A 15,969-nucleotide genomic window follows, 5' to 3' on the forward strand; every position below is an offset into this window, starting at 1 on the left:
TGGAGAGAGGCAGTGATAAGAAGTTACGTTATCTCCCTCCCTGCCTCTCTCTACTCACTGATCCGCGGGGGAGCAGCTCTGCACAGAGAGTCCAGACAGCAGCTCCAAGACATGGGGACACTGAGACATTGGGACACTGGGGAACATGGGGACCCTGAGCATGGACGTCCGCAGGAATTTTTCCGTGGGGGGGGTGGGGAGGGCATAATTGTAATGACATCCATGCTTGGCCCCTTTTTGACAGTGTCATGAAAGGGAAGGAGCATAGTCATTTTCACATAAAGCAAGGATGAATAGCGTTTTCACAACTATGGTGTCAGGAATATATGTTTGTATTCCTGACACTATAGTGTTCCTTTCATCAAATTACAGGGACATTCTGGTCACCATAACAACTATCTAAATGAAAATGCTGTGATGCAAGGAGGCCCCTGGGTGCTCTTTCTTTGAAGGGGGGAAACCGCTCTCAAATGGGTTACCCCCAGGCTTCCTTCAGCTCCAGATCTCCAGGTCGCTCAGTGGTATTCGACTTCTGAAACAGAGTGTCAGGAAGTGCAGATTGACGTTGGGCATGGGTGCCGCTGATTGGCTAGAGTGGTCAGCTGACACTCTAAGCCAATCGCTAGTTCCCGATTCATAAAAATGTTTTACGTTTTTATGAATAGGGAGCTACTGATTGGCTTAGAGTGCTAGCTGACCAATCTAGCCAATCAGCGGCACCCCTACCCAGCGGCCTTCTGTGTTTCCTGACACTCAGTAAATAAAAGTGAACACATTAACACTGATATTGTTTGTTTTTACCTGGGGAGATGAGAAGGTACAAAGTTTCCCTGCCAGGCCCAGGTACCAACGCCTTATGATGTGGTGTCCAGAATGAAGTGCTCCAATCTCATTTTCTCCTCCTTCATTTGACACAGTCTTCTTTGTCTTCTGAGGCTCCTTCTGCTCCTTTACCTTTCTGCTACTTTCTGCTTATTTTGCGCCCTTCTGCTCCTTTCTCTTTCTGATCCCTTCCTGCTCCTTGATGGCCCTTCCTGCTTCTTGCAGACCCTTCCTGCTTCTTACTGCCCTTCCTGCTTCTTTCTGCCCCTTCCAGCTTCTTGCAGCCCCTTGCTGATCCTTTCTGTTCCTTCTGATTCTTCCTGCCCCTTCCTGCTCCTTGCTGCCCCTTCCTGCTCCTTGCAGACCCTTCCTGCTCCTTGCAGACCCTTCCTGCTCCTTGCAGACCCTTCCTGCTCCTTGCAGACTCTTCCTGCTTTTTGCAGACCCTTCCTACTCCTTTCTGCCCCTTCTTTCTCCTTGCTGCCCCTTCCTACTCCTAGCAGAACCTTACTACTCCTTGCTGACCCCTCCTGCCCCTTGCAGACCCTTCCTGCTCCTTGCAGACTCTTCCTGCTTTTTGCAGACCCTTCCTACTCCTTTCTGCCCCTTCTTTCTCCTTGCTGCCCCTTCCTACTCCTAGCAGACCCTTACTACTCCTTGCTGACCCCTCCTGCCCCTTGCAGACCCGTTCTACTCCTTGCTAACCCCGCCTGCTCCTTGCTGCCTCTTCCTGCTCCTTGCTGCCTCTTCCTACTCCATGCTGCCCCTTCCTACTCCATGCTTCCCCTTCCTACTCCATGCAGACCCTTCCTGCTCCTTGCAGACCCTTCCTGCTCCTTGCAGACCCTTCCTGCTCCTTGCAGACCCTTCCTGCTCCTTGCAGACCCTTCCTGCTCCCTCTTCCTACTCCTTGCTGCCTCTTCCTACTCCTTGCTGCCTCTTCCTACTCCTTGCTGCCTCTTCCTACTCCTTGCTGCCCCTTCCTGATCCTTGCTGCCCCTTCCTGATCCTTGCTGCCCCTTCCTGATCCTTGCTGCCTCTTCCTACTCCTTGCTGCCTCTTCCTACTCCTTGCTGCCTCTTCCTACTCCTTGCTGACCCCTCTTGGTCCTTGCAGACCCTTCCTACTCCTTGGTGACCCCTCCTGCTCCTTGCAGACCGTCCCTATCCCTTCCTGCTGCCCCTTCCTATTCCTTGCTGACCCTTCCTGCCTCTTGCAGACCCTTTCTACTCCTTGCTGACCCCTCCTGCTCCTTGCTGCTCCTTCTACTTTACCCTTGCTGACCCCTCCTGCCCCTTGCAGAACCTTTCTGCTCCTTCTACTTTACCTTCCTCTATGCGGTCTCCCCCACCCCCCATGCCTCACTTACCTGCTCTGTAGGCTGCCTCTGTGCTGCTCCCCTGCACTTTTAGTCATGAGAGAGTAGGGATAAGCTGTAGCTTCCTACTGGCCAGCGCTGGTATTGCACTGTATTCTCACACTAAAACGAAAAATAGCAGCACAAGCTGAAAAATCCGGGGGGGGGGGGGGGGAGGAGAGAGGCAAGTACCCCCCTTTACCCTCCCCATTCGGCCACCCATGACCCTGAGACACTAGGGACACAGTGGCCCCATGTCTCCCAGTGGCCCCTAGTCTGTGTCCCCATGTCTCCCAGCCACTGTCCCTAGTGGCTCAGTGGCCCCATGTCTCCCAGTGTCCCCATGTCTCTAAGTGTCCCCATGTCTCTAAGTGTCCCCTAGTGTCCTACTGACATCACGACACTGGGAGACATGAGGACACAGACTCTAAGGGACACTGGGAGACATGGGGATACAAACACTAGGCGACACTGGGCGACATGGGGACACTCAGAGGCATGGAGACACAGGGAGACACAGTGTCCCCTAGTATAAAATAAAAAATCTCAGGCACTCACTGTGATAGCTTTAAGCAGGTTTATTGGACACCGCAACATTTTGACCTGTACCCAGGTTTTTATCAAGTCTCCAGTGTCCCCTATATATCACAGTGTCTCAGTGCCCCATGTCTCCCCGTGTCCCCTCGTGTCTGTCACCCAGTGTCCCCAAGAGTCTCAGATTTCCCAGGTCTCCCAGTGTTCCCTAGTATCTGTGTCCCCATGTCTCCCAGTGTCCCAATGTCTCTCAATGTCCCCTAGTGACATGGGGACACTGGGAGACCTGAGGACACAAACACTAAGGGACTGGGAGACATAGGGACACAGGCATTCCCCCTTTTTGTGTATGTTCGCCCTTTCGGCCGTTCTGGTTATGTGATTTGTGTCAGTAGCCCACCCTTTTACCACATCCATAGACTTCCTGCTTTACTGGACACTGCTGTTAGGGGGTATGGGTTTACTTGAAAGATGAAAGCATGAGCATTAGCAAAGGGTATGTGTTTTCTCATAGTTGCATCCTATGAGTTTCCCTACAGCATCATCTCCATCAGATACATGACGCTTAGGAGGTAGGAATGTTTTAGTGTTGTTGGTCAATAAGATTTTGTAATTAGGCCCATCATAATTATCAGCACCAGGCCCACTGGGCTCTTAATCCGGCCCTGAGCTATGTATGCAAATTGCTGTAGCTATAGGAAATTGATTGCATGGATATAGGGAACGGGTCTTTCTTGAACCATAAGCTATGTATGAGCACACTTCTGCTATGCAGTGTGGAGTGAGGTTTAATTTACCAGGCAAAGGTTCCAAGTTTAGCATCGAGCCTGCTAGTATGAATCAATCCTCTTCATTTATCCTTTATTACCTTCTTGATGCATGAGTAACTTGTACAATTTGGTAGACCAGAACCAGGAACATTTGTAGAGAGATAACATCATGTTCCTTACCATGCACACACCTATACGGTCATTTAATTGGCTGATTTGTCTTTCACTTGAAGAGGATTTGTGTTGTCATTGATACCGTCCATGTCGTTGTCATGTGTTGAAGTGTAGGAAAGGGATGTGAAGTGGTCATTGTGTAGTTTGTTAGCATCTAGTATCTGATACTATATATGTAGTAATAATTCTGAATGAATTCATTTGATTAGGGAGAAGCTTGACAAGTTTGAAATACTTCATTGTGGCTGAGAAAAGAACATTTATCCCCCTAAGGACACATGACGGAAATATTCCGTCATGATTCCCTTTTATTCCAGAAGTTGTGTCCTAAAGTGGTTAAGCTATTTTGGTAAATAATTATTTATTTTTTTATAAATACTGAGTTTGCGCTGTTTGTCTGTGGGGGATATCATCTGGAGGACACGGGGGAGGGCACACATTTTCCTTTTTTTTCTATTTAGCAATATGTTTGCATAATATATATATATGCATATAAATAAATTTAAATAAAAAATGTGGCAACATTCACTCTGGGTGTGTGCTTTTAAGACAGCACAATCAATCTACCCCACATCCACCTGAACACAATGAATTACATAGTTACATAGCTGAAAAGAGACTTGTGTCCATCAATTACAGCCTTCCTCACATATGTTTTTGCTGTTGATCCAAAAGAAGGCAAACAACCTAGCCTGAAGCGCATCCAATTTTGCTACAAACTAGGAAAAAATTAATAGAAAAAAATAATAGAAATTATATCCCTGTATATTATGTTTTTGCAAGTATTTATCAAATTGCTGTTTAAACATATGTATAGACTCTGATAAAACCATAAATATGTGATCATAAAACAATACTATACTGCCAAGGGTAAAAATGACAAAGGTCACAAATCTACCGTACCTGTTAAGAACAAGTTGTAACACATCAGTTCAGGGTGTCTTGTGTTTATCATATGTAATGCCTGGTTGGGTACGTACACAGCGATATAGCTATCTGAGGAAAGAAACAGGGGGGACGATTAAAGTCTGCTGTAAATATATGTTCATTGCATTTCAGTAATATTGAAGCAGTATGGAGAGAACGATATGAATTCCAGTATTTCACAATATCTCCTAAATCCCTTGTCAAAATAATAAATTATGGACATAAATATATGTGCATGTACCTAGAGTACTTTAGTGTACTCAAAAACAAGACACGGCATATATTCACACAGCTGGTTAAATCTGTGTCAGTGATGTTTTTTCAAATCATTAAAGGAACACTCTGGGCGCTTTCTTATCTACATGTACAGTTAGGTCCGGAAATATTTGGACACTGACAAGTTTTGTTATTTCGGCTGTTTATCAAAATAAACAGAATATTATGCTAGCTTTAGTGTACTAATAATCTTAATTTTGGTAATGATAGGAGGCAAGTATTTTGCATTATCTTTCTATACTTCGCTCCATAGCAGCAGAGAAAAACACACAAATCATTTTGGATCTGTTCTGCCCTTTTGGGTGGACTCAGTCTGATATGCAATTGGACCTGGTTCTTTTTGTAATGGCACAAGATGAGCTAAAACCAGCTTGAGATCAGAGCGGAGACCCACCAAAGGGCAGGCTAATTGAGCTGTTGACCATTCTCAGTATTCTCTTGCACCCTGTTTTTTGCTCTCCCTAAATAACCATCATAAACAAGTAAGGTGTATAGGAGGTACAGTAAGGATAAGCACCTCCTCTTTCTCAATGCAAAAACATAGGTAGAATAAGAGAATGTAAAACAAGTCAAAATAACTATAAATACCGAACAGGATATGAATCAAATAGCAGACACAACAATTTAAATGGGGTAAACTATGAAACACTGAAAACCTTTCCAAAACGTGGAGTCAAGAATGTGGAACTAAAAAGAAGAAGGGAAAGGAAGGGAGGAAAATTACTCGCCTCATGTCATTACTAAAATGAATGCTTAGAAGGAAGAAGAAAAACAGCGTTAGAAGATGGACGATAAATAAAAATTGAGAGGTGTCTTCTCCCAAGACTAGTCTAACTGAAGAAGTCTGACATCTTATAGTTGTTGCATAAGGTGAACAGATCCAGTAGGAAATGACCCCTCCGTGATGAGAGGGAGGTGAGCACCAAAGGATCCACATCCAATCGCTGCTGTCCCTTCAGTGTCAAGAAAACCAATCCATTGTGAGGTTGGTTTCTCTGGTAGATATTCCGCTCTCAGCAAGATATTGAAAGGGAGGCAGATGTCGAAGGATATCTGTAACGGATCGCCTGGCACCCCGACTTGGTACCTCCGTTAATGGATGCTCCTAGTGCTTCCTGAGGACTCCAAGCACTCTGGCAGACACCACAATCACCGAATCCGAGAAACCTTTTAAATTCTCCCAAGCATATGAATGCTGTAGACCATTGAATAGGAACCATACGAATAGGCTTGTACTCCTAGCAGTCAACTGGAACAGCATGCAATAAATCCTTCCCCCCAATAATGAGACGACACATCACTTTGAGGGTAAAACAGGAACTCTGGACTGGCTCATCCAGCCTGGCTTTTATTTCCATCTCACACATACAGGCCCCACCCAGGGGGAGGCATAAAATATCCAATAGCATAGATGTTACCTCCCACACATCTCCTCCCCTTAGATTAACACTTAACCCAATTACACATACAGTTAAAACATACTTTCTACACAACTTTCATAACTCTAAAACCATACATCACATTCACATAAAAATACATATCCACAATCAATCCATTCAGGGGAACAACATATTAAAAAATGGCATGCATCAGACCAGGGGTTCAAAAGTTAGTAATAGTATCTTTTAAAACCCCTGTCAGCATGACTTTCCAGCTCAGACCGGTTACCTCCCACAATGCCTCACAATCCCTCCCCCCTCTGGCCTGGAGATAATTGAGGAAGGAATCTAATTATCTCCAAGGACTGAGGCAAAACTCCATTACCCACATGGCAGACAAAAAGACAGTAAAAGACATAAAATACTTTAAAATACAGAAAGTTACTTTTTATCCATAACACACAGACATTTCACATATCCCCAGATAGCTGGGATCTGAGCGCACAAAACTACCGAATAGCGCGCAGATCCTATTCACACAGTACAATTGCCATGGAGCTAAAGTCTTTCCCATAGTCTTTCATTATATGAATAGGCTCCATGGTATAGCTATCTGGGGTATCACCTTCACATAAGGTCTGGTCCATAGACCAAAGGCAAGAGGCGGGCAAGCAGCCCCCTCCAAGGACACGTGGCGAGGTCGGTTTCGCCACAATATCTTTTATGATTTCTGACAGCATGCTCCCCCGAGAGGACTGATGTAACAAAGATAACAACAGTAGTGTTTCAGAGGAAACGAAAACCACCTCTGTTCCTGTTAATATCGTTAACCCTTTAATGAACAGTACCCACATCAAACGACTCCGCCCTAAAGAAGGCATCAGCAGTCATGTACAAAATCCTAGGGGGACCAATAGCATCTAGGAGCTTGTCCTGTGCAACCTTAAAACCTTTCACCTGTAGGGTCCACTATGGCCTCTGCATCTGTCTGAGGGGGTGCGTCTACATCACCACCAGCCAACTTCTTGGGCTCACCCAGAAATGTTTCTTGCACAAAAGGTGGACTCCGATTTAGTGCCGGTGTCCCAAGCATCATCTTGGGAGCCAGAGTTGTTAGCTTGCAACTCGTCCAACACTGACAACGACTTGGGCAAATGCGAGTTCTCGTCAGAGAGTCAGATTTGCCATAACTTTGGAACGCTTAGCTGGGGCTTTGCCCTTAGACTTTATAGGACATGCACCGTTGCCTTTCCAGTGACGCTTCATGTGGCAGAAATGCCTCTGTCACGTGTTCTTGGAGGGGCCTGATTGCCAGCCTCCTACCTCAGGACTATGGCCCCTGCAGTAGACATTGGCCCCTGCACATTTAACAGGCTCTGTTTGTGCCTGTAGACTTATATGGTTCAGTATATGGGCTTACTGAATGGATTAGGAGTATTGTATTTGTGTACCGAACCAACTCCCGAACTCTTGGACCACCCGTGGGAGATGTGTGCTGCTTATTAACCTTATTGACCTTGTTAACTGCAACGTTCTAAGTGGTTAGCTTGTATGTGCGAACACGTGGCGGCGGCTATCTTTAGCCGGGAACACAGAGTGGTGTTTGGCAGTCGAGTGCATGGAACTCGAATTGGACACTTGACAGCACAAACACTGCTAGAACTTCCATCGAAGTTCGGTAAAACGTGTGAGTATTGAATGGCGTTCAGTGGGAGCAAGCTCCCGATCCAGGGACTGGGCATACCCATGAACCGCTACGTTCAGTATGTTTACTGTATTTTGTACTCCTGAAAGAGACCGACCACAGAGTCTGATTTCAAGAAACTCTTTTGGGCGGGAGCCTCATGTGCGGTCGGTCAAACTATGACTTTAATGGAAATCCCGAACCCCTGAACCGATCTAGGTAATTTTTGAATATGTTGGTGCCCCAGGTCGGGGCTATCAGAGGGTGTGACTTTTGTGGTGTTTCTATGTGTTTTGGGGGTACTTTTGGGATATTGTAAAACGGATGTTTTCTGTGCCTGGAGATAATGGAGTTTAGTACAGTTCCTGACTCAATTATCTCTCAGGCACAGGGGAGGGATTATCCTGTTTTGTGTGGAAGTGTACTGGACCTGAGAGCCAATGTAATTACAGTGTATACTTTGCCATAGTCCCCTTTCAGGTCCAGTGGGGAATGCCCCTGGAATATGTTATAGAAAACCCCTTGCATGGGAACTTTTATATACGGCTACTTGTGGCTGCCATTAAACCAGTTCTCCTTCAACCTCAACATAGAGCCTTGTCTCATGTGTAGAGGGAACAGCTATATTCACTCTGAGGATTGCTATACTCATACTCCCTTGAAATATAATCACTAGCTCTTGTAAGAGCTATCCTGGGAGAGGTCTACCCACTGTAAGCTGGATGCTGGTCTTGAGTCCAGGGTGGGTGGAGGACAGCGAGACCCCAACAAAGTTGTAACTCTGGCTGCGGGGTTTACTGTGGTTATGGTGTCTGGTGGAGTACTTTGAGTACTCTGTGAACACTAGGAAGCATTGATTGGTGGAGGCACCCAGTCGGGGTGCTAGGCGGTTTGCCACACTTCACTCCTTAGTGGAGGAAGCAAAATCACCTGAGTCAGCTATATATTGGGCACGCTTTGAGGCAGAAGCAGACTTGGCCCCTATAATGAAGGGCACTGAAACAAAAGCTTTGAGGTCACCAAAAATAATAAGCCAACCAGGAAGCAATCAAATGTATTAGAAGCAGAATCCAGGCTGTATGATAGGTACCCAGTAATTACCAGAAACAGCTGTACTATGACAAGCTGCAATAAATACGGCCAGAGCTGTGGAAGTGGCCGGAAAATAAAACTGGAGTTCACCCAGTACAGGAGGCTGCAACAGCAGGCTCTACTCAAGCAGCAAGGAATGAGGTCAGACAAAAACCAAACCACAAAGAACCTGGAGAAAATAGGACAACCCAGGAATAGAACGAGAAGGGGGAAGATAGGAACACACAATATGCTTAAAGGGCCCCAAGAGGAGTATACATGTAAAAGCAATACAAGTACAAGGGAGATATCCAAAACTCTGACCTGTACTGTGGATGGAGTAGCAAACAAAAAGGAGGTGCTTAGGTTTATTGTACCGCATATACACCCTACTTGTTGTTTTTTATTGGTTCTTTGATTCTGTGTGTGCTGATATGGAGCCAAGTAAAGATAGATAAAATATGAAACATCCTGTCATGTGGTAAAATTTAAGTAACAGTAAATAATGATTATGGGCTTAAAGTACAGTCTCTCAGCTTTAATTTGATGTATTAAAACAGATAAAATTCCCATCTTGTAATACCTTTTTTATTGGACTACCAGAATTTTATAATGACAAGCTTACATCTGCATCACTGGACTAATATGGCTAAAATCCCTAATTTAATTTGATGGTATTCATATCCAAACTGGAGGAAAGTTCTAGGAATTGCAGCTCTTTAAAATGAACCCCCATTCTATGTTAAGGAACCAAAAGTAATTGGATAATTGATTGAAAAGCTGTGGTTATTACTTCATTATTTCTTTGTTAATTAAGCAGATAAAAGGTCTGGAGTTGATTCAATGCGGTCAAAGGAGCGCTCAATGGCAAAGAAACAGACCATACTTGGGCGTCAAAAATAAACAAATAAAATAAATCCAACATTATGAGTGGCTGATTCAACAGTTTGGTACATTCTGAAAAAAAAAAATGCACTGGCAAGCTCTACAAAACATCCACGGAAAACAACAGTGGTGGATTCTTTCCATTCAACAACCAGCCAAGTGAAAAACACTCTCCAAAAGGTAGGCATATCTGTAAAAGTAATCACCATCACTGGGAGCAGTAGGACACTTTACAGATTTGTTGTTGTTGTTGTTTTTTTTTATTCTTTATTTTTCTGTGCAGGAGGAGTTACAAGCAGATGTCGATTGCCACAACAGCATGCATGGGTTAAACACTAGTATTGACAATGTGGCGTTCAAGAATTGCACATTTTTTTTTTTTTTTGTAAAAGCATGTTTCAAACAATCTAGGAACAATTTTTGCATGTAATGAAAGTTATACACGTTTAACTGATATCAATAAAACAATGCTAAATTAGCTAGCGCATCTTTGATTCAAGCCAGGTTCATATGCATTATTTATAAAGCTCTATAAGATGAAACCACAGGTGTGTTATAATTGCTTATAGTGTCCCACTTGTGTTAACCTATGTTAGGGCAATAGTATGAAATTCAAAATTGGGACATGTAATGTGTACTCCACTGTTTTAAACTAAACGGGTAGCTATGGCATTCTCTGTATGGGGGGGGGGTACCTAGGCAACCACAAAGATTTCGAGTCCATCAGAGTCCCGCAGTGCTTGCGCCTAGGTCCCTGTCCTGAGTGGTCATCTCCCAGGCTTGTACTATAGGACCATGTGTTGTCCCTGCTTTTTGGCCTGCAGGAGCATAGTTCATCTCCGGTGCATGTCATCCCAATCAGCCAATGCCGACCCTTGAGGCTTGACAGGTGGGCCATGGGTACTTGCAGATTTGGTGCTGCGGCAAGAGTCCGCCACCCTTATGTCCTGGAGAGGTTCCCTGCCCGAGTCCTTCGCCAATTGGAAGCTGTGTTGCTTACCGGAAAGCCTTGCGGCCGTCTACTCGGGGGTATGAGCGCGAGGTTGTGCTTCTTTGGCTGGAGAATTCCGGTGTTGCTGAGTGGTAGGTGAATTGTGTGAGCTTGGTCTCACTCTGGTATGTGTGAGGCTGAAGGCTGGGGTCTGGGAGGCATGTCGTCGTTTCCCGCCGTTTTGAGCTCAGAGGATGGCACTGTCTGGGGGCTCGGGGTGGGCCTCTACTCCGGAGGAGTCGGGTAGCCGGGCAATGTTTTGGTCAACCTTGTACTCATTATCGTTGCAGGGTGTGTATAATATGGTTGTGGTTAAATGTTGTGTGATCTCCAGTCCAGCTGATGCTTGCTACAAACTAAGTGGATTTGGCTACAGAGCCTGTATAGCGCCATCTGTTGGTAGCAACAGCTATATGCACTACCTGAATAGCAAGGCTTGTTAATTTGCATATTCAGGTACATTTGCACTTTATGAATTTTGCAGGCAGGAGAGATATTGTGTTAAATATGGTCTTTCCCACCCCTTTATAAATATGTTATTATGTTATTATATTTCCCTGTATGTTTTGATTATTTGTATTTTATTAATTGTATCTCAGTAAGCTTGATGTAATAAGCATATGGGCTATTGAAAAAAGAGGAGAGAACAATTAGTTGCCCAAGTATGGCAAAGAAAGATAGTTTAAAACTTAACTTTTAATCAAAGTTGATAAAGAGAGTATACAATGATATCACCTGAAGGAATCATAAATCAACTGAAAGTTAAGTAATCATTGTGTTTAGATGTAAATCACTGATATTGCATCCATAGACCGTGTAAAACGAAATCGGTGATCAACCCAAGGTTGAAGCTAATAAGACAATACGGTATCACTGTGGTTAGTTTGCCGTGAAGATTCAGACTTTGATACTTTGCTCTCTCACACTACATATGTTGAATTTGACCGAACCGGCCTCATGCACTTTCTCACTGCACCCGGGTAATCTGATATTCATTTAGAAACTGCTCTGTAGCGATTGTTGTAATCTGCTCACAGCTAATCACAGGTGTCCTCGAAGGCACAGACTAGAATATTTCATAGCAGTTCATTGATTTCTTTCTCCTTTTACCTTTCTGTCTTTGACCACGAACTGCTCTTTAGCGATAGTCAGAACTGGCTTGCAGCCAAGCACAGGTGCCACTGAAGGCACAGATCAGCTTTTACAAATTACTCTGTTACAATATGATACATTGTAAGACTATTCTCTGCTATACTGGGCTCTATCTCTAACATTCTCATACAGGAATTCAGAGGAAACTTTAGCATCTTTTTGCCTCGGTTAACATAATTTTCAGTTTACAAATGAAAATCCATTGAAAATAATGCCTCGGTTTACCAAAAAATTTTTGCAATACAAAGCAAGTTTCCCCAGGATGCATTGCACCTGGGAGGTTTATAGCACCGCCCCCTGCATGCTGGAGCCTGTGGGTAGCACGTGGCTGGAGCGGTGTTGGAGCGGCTTTTGCATAGAGTTTTGGAGCCATTCTGGAAATTGTTTACAGTTGTTTTGGGACTTTTTGGTGCATTTCTCAAGCTGTGGAAAGGTAGGGAGCTGAGCTTTGTCGTTTGCATGCCTTTTATTGTGTGTTCTGCATTGTGGGTTGGTTTCCAGCTCATTTTTACTTTTTTCTGACAGACGGCGGCTAGAGTACCCCGGTTCGGAAAACCGGGATGCCGACCACCAAAAAGCTTGCAGAGCGGTTGTGGCCTAGAGAGTACCCCGGGCGGGAGATACGGCCGATCATCTTTCCCCTGAGCCTCACCCCAGCAGGTCCACAAGGACTCCCGTTCCCCCCCCCCCCCCCCCTCCTCTGGGCCGGGGGGGGACATCCCAGTCCACACTCCACTGCCTACGGAGTGGACAAGCCCTGGCAAACCACACAGCGAAACCGAGAAATGTACCTCGGTACACAAGATGGCGGACACACTCCCCTGTCGCAGCCGAACAAAGCGAGCAATCTCGCACTGCAGACCGGAGGCCCAGGAGAGCCTAGAGGCAAAGCTTGACGCTATTCTGGGGGCTTTCTGGGCTAAGTTAGCAGCAAGAGTGGCAAATCCCAAACGGGACCACCAAGCGAATATCCAGAAGCAGGAGGCACAAAATGGCCGCAGACCGAAAAGCGGCACCATACTGTGTCCAACACCCGCCACAAAGGGCATTAGCCTTCTTGGGCAGGGAGTCATAAACAGACCGGCTCCCCGACAGCGCCCGCGCAAACGGAGCAAATTACCTGCAAGGAGCCGAAGATACCGAGAGGGCCTGCAACAACCCAGCGCCCACTACACAAAGCGCTCACAAGCTCAACCCAGCCTGCTACCCACAACAAGACACATGAAGATCCGCCCCGGTAACAGCCGCAAAGAGTATTTCACGACGACAGTGCCGCAACACTTACACTCAGAAGCGGACCACGCCGGGCCCCTGCAACCCAGCGGAGAAAGACCGGAGGTACCCTATAGCCTGGCCTCATGGACCTGGAGGGTGAGAGAACACAACTTGGCATACCAACCTCACAAAGCACCACTCAGAGACTCTCCCAAAACACCGAGCAGAGGCATAGGTTGAATTCACTACACCACCCTGGGCGCAGCACCAGCAACCCCTGGGGCATGTTTCCATATACTGCTCTGCCATACCAGCGCGGAAGATACGCCAACCCAAGTTAAATTTCTGTTATGCCAGAATTGATGTTTTATTACCATGCCCTTACCTACACTCACTCCAAGACACATAAGGGTAACTCAGGGGTTATAATAACATAAATGGGTTTTGACCGGGTCATACAGAAGGTCAGCCTAGCAGGAACCTATTTACAATCCTACACCCAGCCTAGTTAACATGGGCAGTTTTCACCCCTATACATGCTGCTGGCCAGTTGAGGAGCTCTGGCCCCGATACGAGCTAACTAGGGTGAGAAGCAGAATTACCCACCTTCTTACTTCTCTCATATGCAGAAATAACCATGCCGGCCAACTAAGGGTCATTATCTACACCACACTTAATTTGATTTCTGCCAGAACACCAACTCAGGCTACCAAACACGCATGCCAATGCAAAAACGCATGAATGAATAAGGTCACACTTGACACTTCTATTAGTGGGCTTGCCAGAGGGCGTCACAACTCACTAGTTCAACACTAGAGTTTAACCTGTTTCTACTTTATACAATCTCAGATATATAGCGGACTCAGACCTGACAGTTCACCAATCTTGTTTACATGCGCTATATACTAGGAACCTTGTTTGCTTAAATCATTTAATAATTATGCAACACATTCTCCTGTAAAATGCATACCTAAGTACCTGTCTATCCTTGCCTACAGTGTTGCTTCCACTAGAACGAGAAAACTAAACTGTTGAAACGCTACCTTTACAAAAAATGTGCCAGACTTGCAAATGTCACAGCATGCAATGTAACCTGAACGTTAAATTACCCTGATGTCGCTGTGGCGCACCAAGGTTGTCTGTTAAAACATGTGCACAACAAAAATAAAGAATTGAAAAAAAATAAAAAATAAAAAACAGGTCTCCTATTTTAGTTTTTCAAAAGAAACAGAAACTTACCAAGGTGTATAAAAGAGACTGTATTCAGTGGCACAGTGTCTGGCTTTGTTGTTGCTGCTTTGAATGTGTTAACGTACCCTAAAATAATTTGACAAAAAAATTAAATAAATGAAGGTAAGAAATAATGGCCATAATAAAATATTTATGCAGAGAAAGGGCCTTGTTTTAGATGATATTTTTCAGAATTTAGCAACAAGATAAAAACATACATACCATTTAAAAAAAGGAGAAGCTAGATTTAATATTGATGCACTCAAACCAATCTTTTTTGAGATCTATTAATGGAAAACAGAAGCAAGACCCAATAAGGTCGACATTCCACTACCTAATAAAATAAATTTATTAAAAGGGACACTAAGCACCAAAACCATTTCATTTTATTGAAGTGGAATGGGTTAATAAAATCTGTCCATCTACTCAGACAATGTAAAATATTGAATGTTGGGAGAAATGGCAATGTTTACATTTGTCAGAGAGCGCACGTGTAGTGGAAGTCAGACAGAAAGCCACTAAAAGCACTTCCTCAGTGAAGACATTGTCAATAAGAAGCATCAGATTGGACAAGTAGGTAGAATAGATAACTTCAATGGATACAGAGTAGATGCAGAGAGGAGAATGTGCCAATGCTGGATTACATGCAAGAATAAAATTGATTTATTTATACATTTTTATTTTAACAATGGAGGGCCTAAATTAAAAAATAAATAAATAAAAAGCAAAAATACAACATTAAAGTGAAATATATATATTTAGCATTGGAGTGTTCCATTAAGCCAAGCAAGGGCAGCAGTATTAAGCCTCCTGGGGTACCAAATCATATCTAAATTGACACAAGTAAATATAGCAGCGGACTGCAAAACCATGTTGTCCAAATGGTCTGGTTATCATAAAATACAGATTACGAACCAACTTCCTAGAACCAACACTGCTATATAAAAAAAATTATATATTTGCCTATAGTAACTAGTATCTAATAAATAAGATGTGTTTGACCTCTTAAGTCTTGAATTTTACTCTTAACAATAAAATTATTGCTTCCATAGGTCAAATAATTTTAACAAAGCAAACCACTGATGAACAGTAAGCACTATAAATAATGAGTAACTGGAGATAACTTTCATATAAGTATTTTCTTTAATATGTATGTATTAGATTAAACAAAACAAAAATAATGTTATTTGGTGTCTTTTAGATTATTATATATAAAAGGAAAAGAAAAACAAAGAAAAATTAAGGTTGAATTATGGTTTTATGACGAATAAATTTACAGTACTTAAGACCCTTACTCAACTGCTCTAATCTGCTACACAATATTTTATCAGTCTGCGAATCTTAAAACCTAAAAAATATTCAGGTTTATGAGTAAAAGAAAAATTCATAAATAAAACATTGTGCAATTGAAAACAGTATAGTCGTAATAAAATGGCATCCAACCAACAGTGTAGGTTATCAGGAAAAGACCTCCAAAACAGAGAGTGGAATATTAACATTTG

General features: G+C 43.8%; 1 protein-coding gene across 1 annotated transcript in view; it reads right to left on the reverse strand.

Moving 5' to 3' along the window:
• GSAP (gamma-secretase activating protein) overlaps positions 1 to 15,969 on the reverse strand; it is a 130,321-nt gene that overhangs the window by 44,449 nt on the left and 69,903 nt on the right. Inside the window, exons 15-16 of the mRNA XM_063448150.1 lie at positions 14,477 to 14,554; positions 4,561 to 4,653 (exon numbers count right to left, since the gene is read on the reverse strand). Coding sequence (XP_063304220.1) covers positions 4,561 to 4,653; positions 14,477 to 14,554 — 171 coding nt within the window. The remainder of the gene's footprint in view (positions 1 to 4,560; positions 4,654 to 14,476; positions 14,555 to 15,969) is intronic.

This window comes from Pelobates fuscus, chromosome 3, assembly GCF_036172605.1.
Source record: "Pelobates fuscus isolate aPelFus1 chromosome 3, aPelFus1.pri, whole genome shotgun sequence".
Classification (NCBI taxonomy): domain Eukaryota; kingdom Metazoa; phylum Chordata; class Amphibia; order Anura; family Pelobatidae; genus Pelobates; species Pelobates fuscus.